Source organism: Ruditapes philippinarum, unplaced genomic scaffold (assembly GCF_026571515.1).
Source record: "Ruditapes philippinarum isolate M1 unplaced genomic scaffold, ASM2657151v2 ctg4869_1_1_1_1, whole genome shotgun sequence".
Taxonomy (NCBI): domain Eukaryota; kingdom Metazoa; phylum Mollusca; class Bivalvia; order Venerida; family Veneridae; genus Ruditapes; species Ruditapes philippinarum.
This window is the reverse complement of record NW_026851670.1, coordinates 42,435-65,061: the sequence shown is the minus strand read 5'-3', so window position 1 is coordinate 65,061 and position 22,627 is coordinate 42,435. Positions and strand designations below refer to the sequence as shown.

Below are 22,627 nucleotides of genomic sequence, written 5' to 3'. Positions count from 1 at the left end.
TGCCGATTTAAAAGGGGCCCAATGGGGGGGTGCTCCTTTTATGTACTGTATATTGTCATCATTATTTATGTTTGCACATGTCACTTTAATAAAATATTTACTTACTTACTTACTTATACAAAGAGGAAATAACTCTTTAAAAAAAATGCTAGAGTAATGAACCTTGTCATGCATGATGTGAGTAGTGACAAAGAACAATTACTTATCTTGAGTCTAGAGTATTAATTATAACAAAGATTATATTAAAAAAAAAGAACAATTTACAAATGAATTTAAGTGGAGATAGTTCTTGGAATATTTATTACTCTTGTCCATATGACAACAAGTTATAGTTACAAGAATATTTAATACATAAAATGCGTATTTTTAATTTTTCGTATTTTCACTTTAAAATATATTTAATGTTCATTGCAGTAAAACATATTTTCGGTTTTTACACTGAAGTAAGCCAATACACAAAATTTTATTGTAAGTCTTACAAATTGTAATGTCAAAAATTGAAAATAAAATTAAGAGAAAATGTATATCATAAACAGAAAATGTAAGGTTTTCTACAAATACGGGGTTTATTTTCATCTTGTTGTATGAAAATTATTGTATTTCACGCTTGGCTACGCCACTTATGAAATATTTATTTCCATACCATTCAATGAAGATAAATCTTGCATTTAAAGAGACAACATGAATATCCTCTATGTATTTCTAAGGAAATGCCAGTTAAACTGGCCAACCCCGTAAAAACGTCACGTTCAACGCATGTGCGAGTGTTACCCAAAACGGTGAAAACACGCACTTAGTCCTTCTCGAGATATAATTAGTTGAAAATTGCATGAAACGTTAAAATGCGACATCATTGTTTAACAGCGACTACATGACTTGTATTTATAAAAATGAACAAAAGGGGCCGATAATCGTTATATTTGGTTTTCATAGCTACCGTTGCTAACATATCTTACATGACTGAAAAGCAATATTGGCTGATTATTTACAAAATATGTTTGTTAATAGAACTGTATATTATGTTTAATTCGGCCTACTGAGACGAAAAGGACACTTAATCCGCGTAATAATTGAACACCGATGGTAGTAGTTATACAAATAAATATAACATTATATTCTCCGGAATATCAATGTGTCTTATTCACCTTTAAGACAAAGCATGTCATTATGAGTTGTAAAGTATAAACATTATCGATGCATCAACAATCAAGTATTTAAAACATAAAATCACGTGAAATTACACATTTAATTCACACTTATGAGCATTGTAGGGGAAAAAACTCGTAAAACCTTAAGTTAGTATAACGGTGTAAGTTATCTTTCATGTATTAGCTACAGAATATATACAAAATAATCTATATGTTCAATATGATGTACGGAGGAAGGTAGTCTAGTACTTGTGTAACTCTCCAGGAACGATGGTTGGGAAGCCTATACAGTAAACTCCGCTTATAACGAACTCATCGGGACATTCAAAATATGTTCCTTATATCCGGAGTTCCTTGTAAGCATAAAGCGAATTAGTTCCTTGTATCAGAAGTTTTTATAGCGAACAGATTTACATATAACGAACTGATTGTTTACCATCGTCCGCCATTTGAAAAGTCATTTGATTAAGAAAAAATAGTCATTAATTTCCATTTTAGACACAATACCCGAGAGAGTACTTTTGGAATTTGAAAATCCTTAAGTTTGCTATTATTAAAGTGTTAATTTAATTCCCTTTCTCAGTTTCTCATAAAACATCATATATTGTTTTTAGTTTTCTTTCCATGAATAAGAATTAACAAGATTTTTGATTTTTCCATCTTTTTATATAATTAAACACTTCTATTATATTTTAAGGGTGACTTTTACTAATGAATGATAAAGTTTTCAAAGGATTATGCTAGCAAGCATGCGTGATTATGTTGAAAAAAACGATTATAAATGATATCATAATTATTCAACCCGGGCAAAACTATTAAAGAAAAGAAATAATAGAATAAAAGGAATGACTGTTTTATCTTGGTGACAATTACTCATGCTAAAAATATTCTAAATAGAAAACTAGTATGTATTGCTATTCAAATTCATTTTAATAGATGTATTGAAGTAGAGACAACAAGTAACGGTACATTCGGCCAAGTTTTAATCCATGTCAATGAAAACGAAAGTTGAAAATGCAGTATCTATTTACGGATAGCCGATATTTAGGAGTTCGTTATAAAAGTGTAATTTTCTGTACTTTTAACCCAATTGGGACTAAAAAGAGTTCGTTATAAGCGATAATTCCTTATAACCATGTTCGCTATAACCGTATAGTTTTATATTAAATAAAGAAGGGCAAAATTCGGGCCAAAATAAATTGTTCCTTATAACCGGAAGTTCGCTATAACCGTGTTTGCTATAAGTGAAGTTTACTGTATGACTGAAATACTGTTGGAAAAAGGCGTAAAATGAAACAAAAAAACCAACAAACAATGTGATGTACTTATTCTGGTCTTCCTGCATAATCTTAAAGTACTAAATGCAATATGAATTAGACCCAATAAATAAAAGGTGATTTGCTAACTGTCGAGAGATAGAATAATGGAACACAAATCATTCAATCAATCAATCACTCAATCAATAAGGAAATGGAAGAACAAAAGAACGAACGAAAGAACTAATGAAAGAACGAACGGAAGAACAAACGAACGAACGAACGAACGAACGAATTAATGAATGAATGAATGAATGAATGAATGAATGAATAAAATAGAATATGAAGCACACTGCTGCCTGAACTATAACCCACAACAACATGTTTTGACAGTGCCTCTTTTTCCCTAAATTATTATTATCCCTCGTACAAAGGCGGCGGGGGATATAAAAATAGTCTCCGTCATTCCGACCTTCGTCCATCCTTCCGTCCGACATTTTTGTCCGGAGCATATCTCAAAAAGTATTTGAGATAGATCTCACACAGGAAGTGTGCAGTGCACAAGAATGATAACTCTACCTTTTATGATTTTTGAGTTATTTTTTCACCTGAGTGGAGCATAACTCATAAAACCTTTGAGATGTCAACATGAAACTTTATAGGTGGATAGATCTTTTTGAGGAAAATGCTGTGCGCAAGAATGATAACTCTTTCATTTATAATATTTAAGTTAGTTTTTTGCCCTTTGTTATTTTTCATAATTTTTGTCAGGGGTTTATCTCAGGTATCAACTTAAAACTTCATAAGTGGATAGATCATATTGAGGAGGAGTGCAGTGTACAAGAATGATAACTCTACCCTGCATAATTTTTGATTTATTGCTCTTTGCTATTTTTCAAATTCAATTTTTATCCAGAGCATAACTAAAAGCCTTTGAGATATCAATATAAAACTTCATAGGTTGATAAATCTCATGCAGTGCACAAGACTTATAATTCTACCCTTCGTTATTTTTAAGTTATTACCCTTAGTTATTTTTCATGCTTAATTTTTGTCCAGAGCATTACTAAAAAAGCCTATGAGATATCAACACGAAACTTCATAGATTGAGGAGGATCTCACTCAGGAGGAGTGCAGCACACAATAATGATGATAACTTTACCCTGATTTTTTTTCAGTTATTGCCCTTTGTTATTTTTCATCCTTAATTTTTGTCCAGAGCATTACTAAAAAGCCTTTGAGATATTATCATGAAACTTCATAGGTGGATAGATCTGATTGAAGAAGAGTGCAGCACACAAGAATAATAACTCCTCCCTGCATATTTTTTTCAGTTATTGCCCTTTGTTATTTTTCATGCTTATTTTTTTATCCAGAGCATTACTAAAAAGCCTTTGAGATATCAACATGAAACTTCATAGGTGGATAGGTCTCATTGTTGAAGAATGCAGCACACAAAAGTGATATCTCTACCCTGCATATTTTTTCAATTTTTGCCCTTTGTTATTTTTCATACTTAATTTTTGTCCAGAGCATAACTTTAAAAGCCTTTGCGATATCAACTTGAAATTTCATAGGTGGATATATCTCATTTAGGTGGAGTGCAGCACACAAGAATAATAACATACCCTGCATTTTTCAGTTATTGTCCTTTGTTATTTTCAGCTATCAGTATTCACATAGGTTTCAAATCTGTAATCACTTCAGCCATCAGTTTTAATAACCAAAAGACCTCTTAAAATTGAATTATTCTGCTCTACTACATATACATTCTTCAAATGAGCAAACACATTCGGCGAGGGATGGGCATGTTGACATGGCTTTTGTTAATTTTCATTTTATAACACATGAATAAAAACCTGAAACCCAACTTGAACCAATTTATATGTTTAAGCTTAAAATGGAGTTATTTTTGAACAGTTAATAAATCAGAAAACATCATACCTTGGCATTTTAGTATTTTAACATAAAGATACATGCTAATGCCTCTGTTGATATGTATATACAATATTTGTAATTTTAAACGCCACCTATAATACAGTTCAAATTTTAAAGAGTCAGGTATTGTTAGGGATCTGACATGTATATATACAAAGAAAGAAACCCAACTGGAAACCATTCAAAGAACGGTAATTAGAAGAAAAAATATCCATTAAAGAATCAACAATTCATTGAAATCGATAGCAAACTTTACCTTCCGGATACAAAAGACGAATAAGTAATAAGACACAACAAACCTAACTAGATCAGTATTTACCATTCTTGATTTGTCTGCTATTATGTTAATATTATAAAATGAACGTCATTTTTTTCTGAAGAAGACTAAACGTCGATATATTTATATTATGTTACAATAAAATCTATATCAGATTTGTCTTTTAAAATATAACATGACGTTAACTAGAAGAAGACGTTGACCGTAATGATATATAAAAATGTTCAGGATTTGTCCTAGTGGGTAAACAAAGCTTGAATTTAATTTTATGCCACTTAAGCAAACATTTAAGCATGATACGAGGGTTGTTCGGAAAGTTTTGAGACAATATGATTTTCTCTGTTTCTAATTACAGCTGCGAATATTATTTAATACAAATTATAGCTTAATATGTTATTTATCCGAGTTATGTCTTTAAAACGTTGTAACGTTACTATACGGCATATAATCGTTTCCATAGCAACACCTGTCTACGCATCCTGGCGCACGGACTATTTTCTTGTTAAAAGTTTTCTTACTGAATAAAAAGAGCCCCTAAAATTGCGCCAAACGTCACGAAAATTTTATGACGTCACTTCCAACTTAAGGACGTCATTTCCGCTAGTTGTTTAAGCCGTTACCGCAGATCATTATAGCAATACGTGCGCGACAAGACAACGACTATGGAAACACCGTCAAAAGAGGAACAGCGTGTTTTTATTAAGTTTTGCGTTAATCTTGGAAAAACGCCAACAGAAACTAAGCAACTTCTAGAACAGGCAAACAACGGACGTACTGTTAGTCGACCATTGGTATTTAGATGGCATAAAGAGTTTCGGGATGGCAGAAAGTCAACAAAAGACAAGGAAAGGAGCGGTCGCCCATCCGTCATCGACAATAAACTGACACTTGCAAAAAACGCGCTTCAGTGCGACCGTCGCATAATAGTAAGAGAAGTTGCAGAAGTTTGCGATGTAGGTACGGCAACTGCTCATAAAATGTTAACTGAGACACTTGCATTGTCTCGGGTTTCGGCCCGTTGGGTACCGAGATTATTGACGGCTGATCAGGAAGAAAACCGAGTAAAAGCATTTCGACAGTTTCTACGTTCATACCAGAGAGAAGGCGACGCGTTCTTAGACAGAATTATTACCACCGACGAGTCCTGGTTTTACTACTACGACCCAGAAACAAAGTCGCAGTCTTCAGTTTGGAAGCACACGTCGTCTCCACCCCCGAAGAAAGCACGTGTAACAAAATCCGTTGGGAAACGTATGTTTATTCTATTCATGGACCGGAAGGAGATGCTGTTAACACATGCTGTACCGAAGGGAGAGACGGTGAACGCTGACTATTACTCCAGGGTGAGTAATTATGTTAACTTTATTTAACATGAAAATAATTAAAAATAAATATATAAATAATATAGATAATTAAATTTGATTACTTACTTAATTATTAAAATAATTATTTGAAATTAATTCACCTGTATCTGTATTAAGTACGAGCTCCGATATTTCTGTTTAAGGTAATCAGACGGAAACTGATTAACGCTATCCGAAAGAAGCGGCCGGAAATGCTTTGCGAATCTGGAGAACATCTACCTACATCAAGACAATGCGCCTGCGCATACAGCATCTGCCACTTCTCTGGAACTTGATGTTCTCGGGTTTAACCGCATCGCTCACCCACCCTACTCACCCGACCTGGCCCCAATGGACTTTTCCGTTTTTCCGGCCATCAAATCCGAACTACGAGGAATCCGGTTTGAGGACCTAGTTGAACTGCGTTCTAGAGTTATGAGCATTATTGCAACATTTAAATCTGACTGGTATAGAAATGTATTCGCCAAGTGGGTTTCGAGGCATGAAAATGTGTACGTTGTAAAGGAAGATACTCTGAAAAGGAGTAGCAGTTGACTTTTCTACGGTGACGTTAAACTCTGGAAATAACGGCAACGTCGGATAACGTCGTTGCGTGCGCAGGGTCACCGGTAGTGTCTGTGCCTAACGCTTTGTAGCTTTTGTATACATGAAGCTATTGTTATGAAATTTTACACTATAATAGATGAGGTATTAAAGTAATACATAGTAAACTCTTGTTTGATTTTATCTTTTCCAACGCTAAATATTGACCCAGTCTCAAAACTTTCCGAACAACCCTCGTATAGACGCAAAATGTGTCAATAATCTATATACCTGTACATATCAATGATATCATATTGTACAACTGTTAAGACATAAAATTCTAACATTATATTGAAATGCAGTGTAACAGTTAATGAAATAATAAAAGGGACACAACGGATATTAACAGTTTAAGTAATGAAATCCGCATTAAGTGTCATATGAAGAGGCATGCCTATATCGACGATATAGGCATGCCTCTTCATATGACACTTAGCGGATTTCATTACTTATATATTCGGATACAGAGAAAGTAAGGGAAACAATATTAAAGGTCCTTAAATTTGCCAAAGTGACACAATTAATATTGTAAGTAGATTAAATATCTGAATAGTTGCAACAGAACGTAAACAATACACAAAACTACTGCTTCTGTTAATATCTTTTCTATTGTACATGTCTGATTCCGTCAAATTTAAAAAAACGCTCAAATCGATCAAGGTTTTGGAATATTCGGAATGATTCTCTGTCAGTCTATATGACCTTTCACATGACGTCATTATCATTGAAAATTCCCTGCCAAAGAACACTGGTTAGAGACTATCCTCCCACCGCCGATAGATTAGTTTAACGCATTTTAATTGATATTTTCCGTTCTTATTATATGTTTTCATATAATGCTCAAATAATATCTCATATACAAAGGTTTATCCATATCAGTTGATTTAAATAAGAAAAATCTGTCCAAATTTATTATCAGCGTTATGACGTCGTTTCGACAGCTCATGCATACGGACTTCGTTGTCAATTCCTACACATCAAAAATCCGAAATGGAGTTTACTAGCTTATACACACCGTTGAGACAGATATTATTTCTTAATCATAGTGACCAAATATCCGTGAATACAGTTTTATTTTAACTCTTAAATCGTTGACCCGGAAGTTACGAACTAACAACATTCACTTCTGTTAACACCACACTCCGAAGTGGTCGTTTGAAATTACTTATTTGCAAATGGTTACCATTAAAATCTACTGAGTATTGTTATCATAATAATCAGTAAATATATAATAAATTTATGTAGATTTTATCTTAGTTTATAGGTTTGAGAGGAAATGAGTTATAGCGTAAACTGTTTTGTCATTGAAAATAAACATAGTAAGATAAATCATGTCATGCTTAATTTTGACATATTATTTTCTTCGTTTAATCTAAAGTGCGGTTATTTGTGGTGAGGGTCCTTATTACTCTTTTTAATAATAACAAGCAACAAAAAGGTTTATTTTTAATAATAACAAGCAACAAAAAGGTCTATGTTTGATAATGACAAGCAACAAAAAGGTTTATTTTTGATAATAACATACAACAAAAAGGTTTATTTTTGATAATTACAAGCAACAAAAAGGTTTATTTTTGATAATAACAAAAAACAAAAAGGTTTATTTTTGATAATAACAAGGAACAAAAAGGTTTATTTTTGATAATAACAAGCAACAAAAAGGTTTATTTTTGATAATAACAAGCAACAAAAAGGTTTATTTTTGATAATAACAAGCAACAAAAAGGTTTATTTTTGATAAAAACAAGCAACAAAAAGGTTTATTTTTGATAATAACAAACAACAAAAAGGTTTAGACTATCTGATATTAATTTTATGGTTTTAACCTCAATGCATTAATTAATTAGTTATTTCTTTAAACTTTATCCGTATTGATCAAAGATTGAAGATATGGTACCATTGATCTTGTAACGAAACACTAACAATATAGAAATCATTTAAAAACAGATCCATCTTGGCATAAAGACTCTATACAGTTTCGATATGTTTGTCAGATTTCAGTACATCATTTTTTTATTAAATGAAATCTCACGTATTACATATCTCTGTGAACAATTAAATACGCCTTGAACTTCCATTACCCTTCCGCCTATCAATTAGTCATTCTGTCCTTTTGTATAAAATCACATCTTAGAATTGGTCAATCAAATTTTAATTTGAATGGTTGTGTATTTATGAAAGGAACCGATTTAAGATAGATGTCATCTCTGTTGTAAGATCCGTGTTATTGAATTTGGCTCTTAGTTATTTATAATCACTTTTGATCAGGATTTTAAATGAATATCTGGTCCAGCAAAAATATTGAACTGCTTAAGGAGTCTACGATGGGCATATTTTAAATATTTCAAATAATGATAAAAATAATCGAAATGTATCATTTTGAATAATCTCATAACGCTTGTTTTGGAAAAAAATGTTGATTGAGTTTTAAGTGTTTTAGTATTAACATTTATATAAAGAATAATCGTGTTTTGTTCTAGAACATTTTATTATACACTACATTTATATAAATATGTGTAATATCGGATCATATATATCACCTACAACATCCATATATAATTATTTCGTGATTTGTTGTTATGTCTGACACTAAATGCTATCAACCTAATTACTTACGGTATATCATACCTTCCATTATAGAACAATTCACAATGATGTGTAAAAACTATTAATATTAGAAATATCCGCGTCTAAATAACTAGAAAAAAGTTTATCCTAAGAAAAACGCGTGCATGTGCTTATTTATGATGAGGAATTTAATTAAAATTTCTCCGTCGCATAACAAGAAAAATGCTATGACTTACTAGTAATCTAGAGATCTAAAGATACATACATTTTTGTGTTATATACTTCTGTATTTTTAAATGGCATATAGCTTATATAGATCTTGATTATTTCAAGAGAGTTAACCCGGGCAAACGAAAAAAAACATGTTCGAATATAAAAGCTACCCTCGAAAAGTGTACTAGTTTTCTTCAGTATATAAACAGTCTTCTTAAGTAAGGGTAATTACAAAAATGGTAAAACATATAAGCTCCAAAGAAAGGTACAAGAACCGGAAGCAGTGGTGATTGTTATCACAAGACAATGTACACATTGAATTGCATATGCTTGAACAACAAGTTGCAGTGATTTCGTTTAAACACAGACATTAAATGTTTTTGTAACATCTTCTATGAAACAAATTTGGAAAGTATTTATGTGTTTGAAATAGAATATTAAATGATGTCGTTTTCCCACTACAGACATTAAAAAATGATTTAATGAAATATTATACAGAATTATAAAATTATTTATATGTTTGAAATATAACATTAAAAGATGTCGTTTGTTACTTCAAGCATTATTCAATTGAATTAACGAAATGTAAATAATACATAGAGGAATTTTGGATGATTGCTTGATTGATTATAAGTATTCAACGTTAGATCGTATATTTGAGTACTACTTGACCTTATTGCCATTGTTAAACATTGTTTAACAAGATTGGTTCGTCAGTAAAGGTCTTTATTTAGCTGTTGGGTAGTAATGATTGAAATCAACTCTTACAAGATTTTCTACGTTGCATTTTCAAATTCATTTCTTATGTCTTATGTATCTTTGGTAATGTAGATATGTAAGTATTAGTATTTTGGGACACGTTCCGCGAGTCCTTTATTCCGGGTTGCGTTTTCAATAACTTTGACGTGCATGCCAATATACATATATTGATAGATAAACATATTACAATGTCCCAAAGCCTTCATTACAGACTTTCAACAATTTATAAAAAAGACTACGTATTTTGCAATTGGAATTAAATGACTTGAAAACTTTATTTTATATGAATAATAAATATTCCTTTTCATTATGCTTGTTTTGACTTAAGGTATGATCCCATTAATGCACCACATCCGCTTTGAGGAGTTTTTTGTTAGGCTAGAATTATGGTCAAGTGCATTTTTGTAGGTATTTATTGGCTAAAGTAAGACAAATTAAACAAAAGTGCCATAATGGCCCTGAGTCGCTCACCAAAAACAACTGCTTTTCAGTATTGGAAATTATTTTTCAAAAGAACTTGCTGAAAGGCCCAGCTCAATTTGAACTTGCCCCTGTAGTAATATACTTTCACAGCACTGATTGTTTAAGTTTTTTTCTTCATAATAAACAAAAGGGCCACTAAGATGACCTTGATCACTCATCTAACCCATTATTTCATTATTCACTATATAAATTGAAATATTTTGCCCTATATTTTGGAAAGGCTTTGTTAAAAATATGTATGTTGCAATTATGTTCCTATGAGACTATGTAGAATAAATGCAGAATAAATGAACACTAGAGCAGGATTAATTTTCACTATAACTTTTTTGAATGAAAACACAAAATGTCACATGCAAAACATATAAGGTGTAGATGTTTGAAATTTAAAGTTTGGGACAACAAATTTTTTAAACATTCTGTATGGTAACATAACAGTACCTAACAAAAAGACAATAGGTCAAGCATTGTAAAAAATGTGAAAAATAGGCCAGTTGATATCAAAAATCAATTCAGCATCAACAGCATCAACAATACACCCCTAGTCTAAATTTCACGTCTGTATGTCAAGAAACACAAGAATGAAGGTCAAATTACGTCAAAAATATTAAAAGCAGGTCATATCAAACTTCAATTCAGGATCAGAAATTAAACCCCTTGTCCAAATTTTCAGCAGGTAAATCGAAAAAGACAAACTTGGTCAAACAATGTCAAATAATAATTTCAAAATAAGTCAGTTGATATCTTAATTAAATTCGCATCAGAAATTAAATTCCTGGTCAAAATTTTAAGTTTTCTGTACATCAAAAACAAGAAAGTACATGTATGTGTAATGGTCTCAAAAATATCAAAAACAGCTCAACTGATGCCAAAATTCAATTATGCACATGCAACTCAGGTTCAACAGTATGTCCCAAAATCTATCGAAATGTGCTTTCTTCAAGTTTAACTCAACAAAAAATGAAAAAAATACAATTTTTACCAACATTCAATAAAAAAATGAGCCTACAAACTCATCTTTCTTAGTAACGGACAGGAGAAACAAATTAAATGTTTCTTTAGGCCTATTTATTTCCTGGTTAATGACCTACAACTGACCTTACAATGATGCAATATAATGTCCGAATTCTAAAGCTGAAATTACACATTATAAACAGGTCATGCCATTAAGACTTTCTCCAAGCCATTGAATCTCTTTAAAATGCATAACATATGTACACATTCCAACATGAGTTCTTCCCTTTCATTATGAAAAGATATCCTTTGCCCGCCTGGGAGTAATAGAAAGCTGTATATCCTATTATAGGCCAAGTAATGTTGGTCTTTTCAATAAAATAACGATATTTTTTAATGACACTATCATTATATTTATACTGTGATTACCTATAGTGTGAAAAATTTAAAACATAACATATCTACTTTGTGTGAAGTTAAAACACGTTTATTATATATTCATAAAGAGACTGTGTATCCATTGTCAATATTTTCTAATATCAAATTTAAGCATAGAATATCTTTAAAGACTACCTAAGAATGCTACAGACAGAGTTTGGTGATCATCTATCAAATATTTCAGTAGGTAATGATGTTCAAATGTTTTCTATATAAAGCTATCAAATATTTCAGTAGGTAATGATGTTCAAATGTTTTCTATATTAAGCTTTAGCGGCCTCTTAAAGGGGCAAATCAAATAAATATGAACAAACTTAATAAAAGACTACGGTAACCTAAGAATGCTACAGAAAAAAATTGGTGATCATCCATCCATTACTTCTGTAGAAGGAGACGTTTAAAGATATTTCAATTTTTAATTTCAGCTACCCCTAAAAGGGGCCAATCAAATAAACAAGAGCAAACTTGATAAAAGACTACCTAAGAATGCTACAGACAAAGTTTGGTGATTTCAGTAGGAAATGATGTACAACAGTTTTTTTCTATTTTTAGCTTCGGAGGCCCCTAAAGAGTCTAATAAAATAAAAACTACACGGTAAAAGTACTTGATAAAAAAACGGTCAAACAAGTGTTTAAAGTGTGTAAGTGGGGAGGGGGGGGGGGGGCGTGGTCAAAGCTGCATCAGTACTATGGGTGTAGAACTTAAGTACCAGTACCAGTACGTGCCAAGTTATGCAGTATCATTACCAGTACCAGTAATAGATTTACTGCAGTGCAATACTTTTTTAGGAAGTAATTAAGTATCATTACCAGTACTTTTATATATTCATCATAGTTTGAATCAATACACACAGTTAAATATATATATATATATATATATATACTTATTTTAATGATTGGTTTTTTTACAACTTTTTCCATTTTACATATGTATTCTTCAAATTAAAAAAATTGCAAACATGATTCAGCAAAATAAATGGAATTATTATTTACTTTAAAGTTTACATTTTTACAACTTCAATGATTTAACATACTTTTTCAAACAATATTTACAACATAATTGATGTAATATCTGATTGTTAAGTAACCAGTCAACTAAATAAATACAATGCATCATCCTTCAGTCTTTTACTCTTTCATTTAAAACACAACAGTTTTTTTCGCTTTTAACACCTTCAGTATTAGTGCCAGTACTTGCAGAATCGCTGCAATACGTACTGCAGTACCAGTACCAGTAATGAAAAAGTGAAAAACAGCGCTGGGAGGGGGAGGGATAATATTTTTCTACCTATTGCATACATTTTTGGTAAAAAAGTTTTTTTTTGCTTGTGTGATTTGTTAGCTTAATGCTATTATTTGTTTCTTGACAAAGATCAATAGGGAAAGATTTTTCATAATAATGATATTAGAGATTATTTTGGGTTTCTCATTCCTGAAAAAGAGCTCTTCTACAACCAAAGCTTTAGATCAGAAAAACTGTCCATAACTCTTAACCGTACAGTAAACTTTGTTTAAATTTTGCAAACGTGTGTCCTATAAGACATTTAACTGTTGATATTTTACAGTTCCTAATAGTGCTCATTAGGGGAGTCATACCTTAATGAAATACATTTTTGAGAAATATTTGGTGTAAATGAAGAGTATGTTAAAAGCTTCATAGATTAAAATTGCTGTGAAATCCAATAATGCAATGAATAATTTATCAAATAGAAACGCTTTATGATCTCCTCATAACAATCTTGAAGATGAAATATTCAAAGAGTTTGCTGAACTCCATATGTTATCAGATTAAAGTCGTTAATTTCCCTTGAGAATAAGGAAATAAGGTGAGGCCAACCGTTTATCTCTGTGTTATCGCAAGAGTCTATATAGATACATCTCCTAGTTTCAGCAGATGAGGTGGTTTTGACTCCTGGTGTAACTTGTTAGTTTATAACATGCGAGGTTAGCCAAAATAATCTTTCCTATTTCGGCGACAATTGTGTTGGTGCGCCATTAAAATTGTAAAGAATCGATTAAATTACTAAGCTGGAAAAAAATAAACGTCATTTTCACATTTTAAATTCAGTTTAAAACAATGAAAGTGAAAAGTATTATTTATTATAACTAAAAGCCATTAAACTTTTACCGATAACATTTGTTTACGCAGTTGTTGTACAATAATGTTCTTAGGATAAAAACAATACTTGCTAGCTGTTGACCTAGTTACTTCATATAGATGGATTTTTTTCAAACGGCATTGTATGAAACTTGGAATTTTATATACAGAATGCTTTTGTCTTGTATACGTATATATGCCCGAACAGCGACAAAAAAACACACAATATTTCTGCTTTGTGATTTTCATTTGATTACAAAGTCTTTAACCAAGCGTTCAAGGCGAAAAAGATCAAACGTGATAGTTGTTAGTTGAACAAACATTAGTAAACATATAATACAGAGAATTAAAAAAAAACCCATAAAAGCAATGATTTCTAAGGCATATATTTGTGCTTACATTTTACCCATCAATAATCCACGACATAAAAAGCAATATTTCTGCATTGTGATTTTCATTTGATTACGAAGTCTTTAACCAAGCTTTCAAGGCGCAAATGATCAAAATTGATAGTTGATAGTTGTTAGTTGAACAAACATTAGTAAACAAATAATACATAAAAAACATAAAAGCGATGATTTCTAGGCATACTTGTGCTTCAATTTTCCATCAATAATCCACGCAAACTACATACATTTCTATAAATATTTTCGGACTGTATCGGTAACAAAAGTGGGGCACACTTTATATTTTAGTTTTTTTATATTTTATCCTAAACATATGTCATCCATCTAGCTTATGGAACATTGGTGATTCTATTCAGGTACGTACCCGTTCGTACCTGAAATAATACACGAAAGGGCACCTGAGGTTTTCTTCAAAACAATATCAATTATCATTTAAATAAATTCTAATAGTGTTTTTTTGTACTAGATATTTAGTCTGTTTAAAAGAATAAAATTAGCCATGTCTGTACAGGGACCCTCTCCACGAACCTCCACACATTTCACTTTGATTCCCTTGACATGGCTTGTTGCATTCATTTTCCGGTTGTCGAGGGTATTTTTTCAACGTGTCACCACAGAAACACGCATAGCCGGCCTATATACAAATAAATCAAATCTGATCAATTAAGATACATAGCAATTCATGAATGAATTAATATTATATGGTATCAAGATAGTATCTATATAAAATATTTTTATGAAATTAAACAAGAGCGATCAGTTATCACATGTGTCGCCTCATGATGGCCAATTTCATGTTGGGACAAGTTTTATGACAGACGGACAGACAGACGGACAGTGCACAACTAAACTTGGTACTGATCATTCCTGTAAAGTTTGGATGAAATTGCACCAGGAGTTTATCAAAGGGCCATAACTATCATATGAACTTTTGAAAATTAACTATTGCTTTGACCATGCCAATACCTTTATTTGTGGTTTAACCAATTACTTCATGAGCATTTTGTGAAAAATGGCTGTTTTCATTGAAAAGTCTCCCGTTACAAGTTCAAATTGCTATAATACTATAAAAACTGCTTCAACACTTATCAAACTTGGCACAAATGTTGAATGGACCATTGCCCTTGAAACAACATGCTCAGGCTTAAATTTTCTGTTACAATGGCAACGAGGGGACATCTCAAAATTGCTAAAAGTCACTATTTTGCGTTGATTTTTTTCCATAAAAATTGATTTCGAAGTGTGCAACTTCTCAATGGATTGAGATAGAGTCAAATGCTTTTCAGCGTTGGTTACACGTTACCTTATGATCAATCTGGGGTCATTTATACTCTCTCCAAATTTTTCTTGGCGAAGGGGGACTCCGCCCCCTTCAAACCCCTCAAACAAAAGGCGGCACATTCCCCTTCCTTTTGGCAACCCCCAGATGTATCCTTTGGTTGGGGGACCGCGCCGAAAAAGTGGTCACTTTTTTAACAATATTTCTCAATTAAAAACAAGTGTTGGGGGCCTAAATAAGGCATTTTGCACCATTAGAGACAACAAAACAGGGGGGGGGTGAAAAAGGCGTTAAAAGGCGTGTATATCGCGAAATGGGTTAAGATGCAATTACGAATGACATTGAATGCCAAAGAAGTTGCCGGTTGTCTTATAAATATGTGATGGGGTATAAGTATTAAGGATCCCCTTCAAACACACACACGCACGCACACACGCGCACACACGCACATACGCACTCTTTTACTCGTCTGTTAACTTAGATATAAACGATAAACGATTTATATTTCGCCTGTATCCCGCATAAAAACACTAAATGGAAAATATATAACGTTCAAAAATTACCTCTGTTAATGAATATTCATGATCATATTCAATACACATTCTGATACACATGTCTGTTGTCAATGATGGCGGCCTAATATCTCTGTCATATAGAATCCTGTCTGGTCGATCTTCAAAGCAACCGATGTATGTGAAATCTGTATTCAGAGTATTACGACATATAATGTATATGAAAGGATAATGAACTTTCATAACGTTAAGGAAACTGAGAAAAAAGTGTAAATTAAAGAGAATAATTTTAAGAGAAAACAAGAGCTATCACTGTAGTGAGTTATATCCCCGAAAGGCAGCTTTGGCCTAAATTCCACTATAGTGTGCCAAAATACCGGTAATATACGCTTGAACGCCTTTGATAAACATTATATTTCTAAAAATTCATTGAAATTCCATTAAAAGTGAATGAGAAAAAGTCTTAACAAATTTTACTCAAACAATTCATTATCAAGGGCCCATAACTGTGCCAAAAAAACAAAAGCAAACATTTATGCACAAAGTCATGCTAGACTTGGAAAATTATGACACCAGTGGGGCGTCCGTGGCAAAGTTGCTAAGGTCGTTGACTTTAAACCCCTTGCCCCTCACCGCTGTGGGTTCGCATCCCGGCAGAGACTTTGGATTCTTTCATGTGAGGAAGTTATGCAGCTAGCTTATGGAACGTCGGTGGTTCTACTCAGGTGCCCCTTCGTGCCTGAAATAATGCTAGGAAGGGCACATGAGGTCTTCCTTCACCAGTGAAGCTGGAACGTCGCGATATGACCTATACTGTGTCGATGTGACGTGAAACCCAAAACAAACAAACAAACAAACAAACAAATCAAGACACCATGAAAACAATTTATAAATATTCACTGAAATTTCCCAAATGAATTTAGAGGTGACGTCGCTGCCGGTAATATCATTATGTTTTGCACTGATGAAGGCATATAGCCGAAAAGTATGCAATAACTGAATGTTCGTGTTTGTGTGGATTGTCTGTTTATGTAAACAAATAATCAAGAAACTTTGCATCACTAGACTTGGTGACAAACAATCGTGGACAAGGTTATGTTACTCGACAATAGACCATTAAGGGGCCATATCTCTGCCAAAATGAATTCAAACAGAATACAAGTTTGCTTCTTTAAAAAGAAGCATGCGAGAGGTCTTTTTGCTGCTGTGGAAAATTTGTTTAATACGAAAATATTTGGGGATATTTTTGCATAACAGACACAATGAATGTTTATAAATTACAATTATTAAACAAAATAGAATTTATTATATATATTGCAATGAAAGTTTGTTTTACATTTCATCTTTTTTTTTAAATGTTTTAAAAGATTATATGCCGGAGAAATGGACTTTTTTCTGGGCGCATTAGGGATACTTTTTCTACAATTTTTTTTTGTAAAATTACTTAATGTAAATTAAATGATATATATCATTTACATTTTTATTTGAAATTCAGTTCCCTTTGTAGAAAAATTATATATATTAAAAGTTTCTTGTAAAGTTCAATAAGCAAATTTTCGGTCACTGTTTTGTTAAATATAAGGAAGCATTTCCTCTACATTTTCCAAAACAAGTATAAAGTATGTTAATCAAAAAAGTTTACATAAAAAATGTTGATATCATTTGATTGGAATAAACAGTAAATACTGTTATATACTGTTATACTGTTATACACTGTTTATTGGAATAAACAGTGTATAAAGCTGCATACCTCCAACCACAATATTAGAAGAAAATCAAACTTGAGATAAAATTTGTGCCATTTGCGCCAAAAAATCTCCCTTTGCGTTATTTAGATATACCGGTTCAATACACGGTTTACTCGATCATATAATATGTTTGTTTGTTTCATTGTACGCCTTTTCCACACAGTATTTTAGTCATATAGGCGGGTAGTTTCCTAACCATCGTTTCTGGAGAGTTACACCAGTACTAGACAACCTTCTTCCTCCGCGCTAAACTAACAAATAAAAGCATCTCCCTGGGATCGAACCCACGCCAGAGAGTTTACTGGATTAAAAGTCATCGACTCTAACCCCTCCACCACGGAGGCGGTATATATAGTGCATGGTGATATTGTACACAGCTATAATGTTCACTGTAACTATTTATCAGAACATAAAATAGTAAAACGTTATTCAGAAAACAATACGGTAATCGATTTATACAGTTACGGAATGAAGCATCCATGCACGTAGTGTTAAGTAACGTAAATGATATTTTCCGATTTTTCTATGTACCGATTTGTTCACTTCGATGTTAATTTTTCGTTTAAGTTAAGCCGTGTTTTGAAACGGGGCATGCACAAAACAATTTTTTGTAGACTGCTCCTAATGATTTTATGCTTAAAATGAGATTCATTCACTGCAATCAGATACGCAAAAATGGATGCCGCCAGCAATCAGTCTGAACACTATGGAGAGGTCTGATGACCTCTCCAATAAAGAAAACTTATGAACAACTAGGCTTGGAACAAAACAATCTCGTGAAGTTTCACTAAAATACTTCCAACGGTTTTAGTGATGAAATGCATACACGCTTATTTTTACTCCAAAACAAACTATTAAGAAGTAATAACTGTGTAAAACATCTAGCGGAAAATCAAGATACTATGCACAAAAAGGCATGTACACCTGTAAAATTTCAATGAAAACTCTCCAGCAGTTTTGGCGATTTAGCGTGGACAAGCTTATTTTACCCAAATTAAACCATATAGGGACAATTACTGTCTCAAAAATCAAGCAGAATATCACGTGAGCACAGCTAGTTTTGGTAACAAACAATCCAGAGAAGTTTCACTAAAATCCCCCATTGGTTTTGGTTATGAAGTATTTTACTCCAACATTGACCATTTAGGGGTCATAACTGTGCAAAAACCATCAAGCCGAAATCAAGACACTATGCACAACGATAAATTGTGACAAACAATTATGTGAAGTTTCACTGAAATCCCCCAGCGGTTTTCGAGAAGAAGCCCGGACGGACGGACAGTGTGATAACTAAATGCACAGAAATATAAAGTATTAATTATATCTGTCATATGTTGCGGTTCAGATCGGAGCATCTGTCCAAAGGGGATCCGAACCGCAATCATACGTCAGATATTTTTTCTTGCATATTCTACCATATTCCAACATATTTAGAATTAAAGTAAGGGCCACTTCAACTTTTCATCTTCATGCTTTCACATTTTACCTTCATGAATTCACGTTTGCAACATAAAGGATTCATTCACGAATTAAGGAATTCAACTTCATTAATTCACGATTTTAGCTTTACGAATTCACGATTTCAACTTCAATAAATTCAGTATTCAACTTCACAGACTCACGATTTTAAATTTGTGAATTCACGATTTCAACATCACGAATGAAATACTTCGACTTCATGAATTGAACTTCGTGAATTCACGATTCACACTTAACGAACTCACGATTTCAACTTCACGAATTCACAATTTCGATTTCATGAAGATGAAATCGGGAATTCATGGAGTTGACATGTCCCCACGGTCTTCGTACATTACATTCGTACCTATTTTCTTACATTAGCGTATGAAATTACAACTTCATTCCAGCGAAAGATGTTAATTTCTACGAAAGTTGCAAAATTCTTAAAACCAAACGGCGTATAAACATCAGTCATTATTTTATTGAATGAAATTCAAATTGAATAAGATTTATTCTGCCATAAACTAAAATCAACATGATGAAATTCGTAAAACAATACTTTTGTCTCTTTGAATATACTATGTTCATCTTTGAGTAAAACATCCTAATTGTAGAAATTTATTGGAATTCTATAAAAATTTATTTGAAAATGTATTTTTTAATAAAAGAACGTCCAAACTATATATGGCAATCTGCGTTCCTTAGTCCGGGTCAAGCAAAGCAGGCCCTTGTTTACAAAAATACTAGCTTTTTTATGATACTTTATATTCATAGTGTGTCCAGGATTTAAATTATACATATCTACTTTGTGTGAAGTCAATACATGTTTATTTTATATTCAGAAAACGACCGTGTAGCAATTATCAATACTTTCAAATATCCAAATTGGGCACAGTATATCTCAAAAAGGAATATAATTGTAAAATAGTTACTTGGAATGCAACTTGGATAGTGTGACCATGTCCCATTTCTCTGACAGACCGAATGCGTCTTTCCTGACACTTCCTTGAAATATTTGTGACACGTGATTTCTACACGTGAACCAACCGCCTTCATATTGCCAAGAAAGGCACCATCCTTTACCTCAAAAGCATCACAAACTAAAAGAAGCCAAAATAAAGACATGCACAATTTTTCATCGCAATATCAATAACCCACATAGCCTATATTGTTACCATAATTACTATGTACATGATAAGTATTTAGAATTTTATTGAAACCATCCTTGGAGTAAAATGCACGGACATATCATCAAGAATATAATTTTTTTTAAATCCCATACATTGTAATATATAAGCATGAGTATATGACTACAGCAGATTAGACCTAATTGTTATTTAATTACAAATTTTTTTATTTTATTTTATTATTTTTTTTAAGTTGTAACTTAATGTTTCTTTGAAGGTTTTACATAAACAGACTCAATCAAACCAAACTTGCCACATTATCAATTTTGTCTTTTTGAGAATTCTACATGAGTTTGTTATTCTATTTTAAATTCTATTGGTGAATTAACAGTAATGTCTTTTATTTTTGCGTATTTCAAATTGGATCAAACCTCCAGATTTCTAACAAATCAAGTTTCAGATAATTATAACCCATTACATCAACCTCGGGCTCGAGTTTATTGAGTCGGCTCCCGGTAGATTATCAAATAAGCAACATCTTAATACTTGAAAATACATCTACTTGGTTATATGTAAGACAGTTACAGACCCATAAGGTTTCGAAGATACAAACATTTTTATCTTTAAGTTATTCATTTTAATAATGTATTTTTTGAATGGAAGCCAAAATGCAACTCTGTTTACAGCTTGATTTTTTTGTCAAAAATGAGATCACGTTCAGTGCTATTTTCTATTTTCTTCGCCTAATAACCATCTTAAATTCTTAAATGCTCTAAATCTATTATTACAATACAATATTATGAAACGCATGTCTGCAACTTCAACAGACAAAATATAGTTTGTTTTAATTTACGAGGCTTAATTTGCCTTTACAGATAATCGTTTTATTCACATTCAACGAATCTCTCTCGAAGTTATAAATAGGTTACAACATATGTAAAAAAATATTTCATCGGTGATAACAGTTAAATGTAAAAGCCTACGGAAATATTTGGAAGCAAGTTTGTCTTTAAGATAACTGTATTTAAACTTACATTTTGAATCACATTGATTAGTTCCACAGTTTCCATCTCCACAAATTTGACAAACGTTAGTAGATTGCTTCAAAAAGTACTGAATATTAGCTTTTCGTTTTGTTCTTATTACAAATTCAATGTTTCTAATTTAATTACAATATTCTAATTAAGTATGAATACTCAGATGAAAAGATGAAAATTTACTTATAATAAACTGCATAGAATTTCAAATGTAAATCATGAAAACTGTTATAAATTAATATTTGAGATGCAAATAGCCTAATTAATACTTACACCCAATTGGAATTATTATTTACTAATAATGCTAACCAGTCTAGTCCTTGCAGCCTAACAAGGTTCCACGGCAAGGTACAAAACTATTCTTTACTATTTCATTAAGTTTTTATTTTAATCTTCCCGTTTCTGGAAATGGTGAGTTACCAAAAAAGATTCTTGATAAGTCAATTCAAGGTCAGTAAAGGGTCAATTAACAAAATTTATGATTTTTTTTTAAATTCACTCACCTCTTCACTATCTATATCTGATCTTTTTACATACAAACAAGATTCACCGGAACGAGCCACGCGATCTTTGAACAGAACTGAGTGCAGTTCACATAGTTTATAAAGCCGTTTGTAGCTTACAGCTGAACAGTTTGGAAGTATCGCACACTCCTCCACACATTGTTGAACAGAGATTCCATTGACGTTATATAAAATAGTATTAGACGATAAACATGTATGAAGACTTGTTATTTTATAATGTACAACACCATTTGCTCCATATATTGTAAGTAAATTAACATACACAGAGAACAGAATTGTAAAAATATTTAAAATCGTATCCTCCTTTGCCATTTTCGGAATCACTTACAGAACTGAAGTGAAATACTTCTTGAACGACTTAACGAATTATTTATTATTCTTTCCTCGTAGGCATAAATAATTCACAACTCTAAACGAGTCGACATAACGTTATAACTGACTTATCTTAAAATGTATT

The 22,627-nt window shown here is 32.2% G+C and overlaps 1 protein-coding gene and 1 long non-coding RNA gene across 2 annotated transcripts; one reads left to right on the top strand and one right to left on the bottom strand.

Annotated features, from left to right (window-relative positions):
- The first annotated feature begins 5,281 nt into the window (after positions 1-5,281).
- On the top strand, positions 5,282-6,258 carry LOC132736482 (histone-lysine N-methyltransferase SETMAR-like). The gene is made up of 2 exons (XM_060723626.1): positions 5,282-5,962; positions 6,127-6,258. The coding sequence occupies exons 1-2, from the start codon at positions 5,282-5,284 to the stop codon at positions 6,256-6,258; spliced, it is 813 nt and encodes a 270-aa protein (XP_060579609.1).
- Positions 6,259-16,330: 10,072 nt separating this feature from the next.
- Positions 16,331-21,740, bottom strand: LOC132736477 (uncharacterized). Its single transcript, XR_009626579.1, has 3 exons — positions 21,644-21,740; positions 20,415-20,582; positions 16,331-16,461 (listed from the first exon to the last, which is right to left on the bottom strand). It is a non-coding gene; the product is annotated as an uncharacterized LOC132736477 (long non-coding RNA).
- Positions 21,741-22,627: the final 887 nt, after the last annotated feature.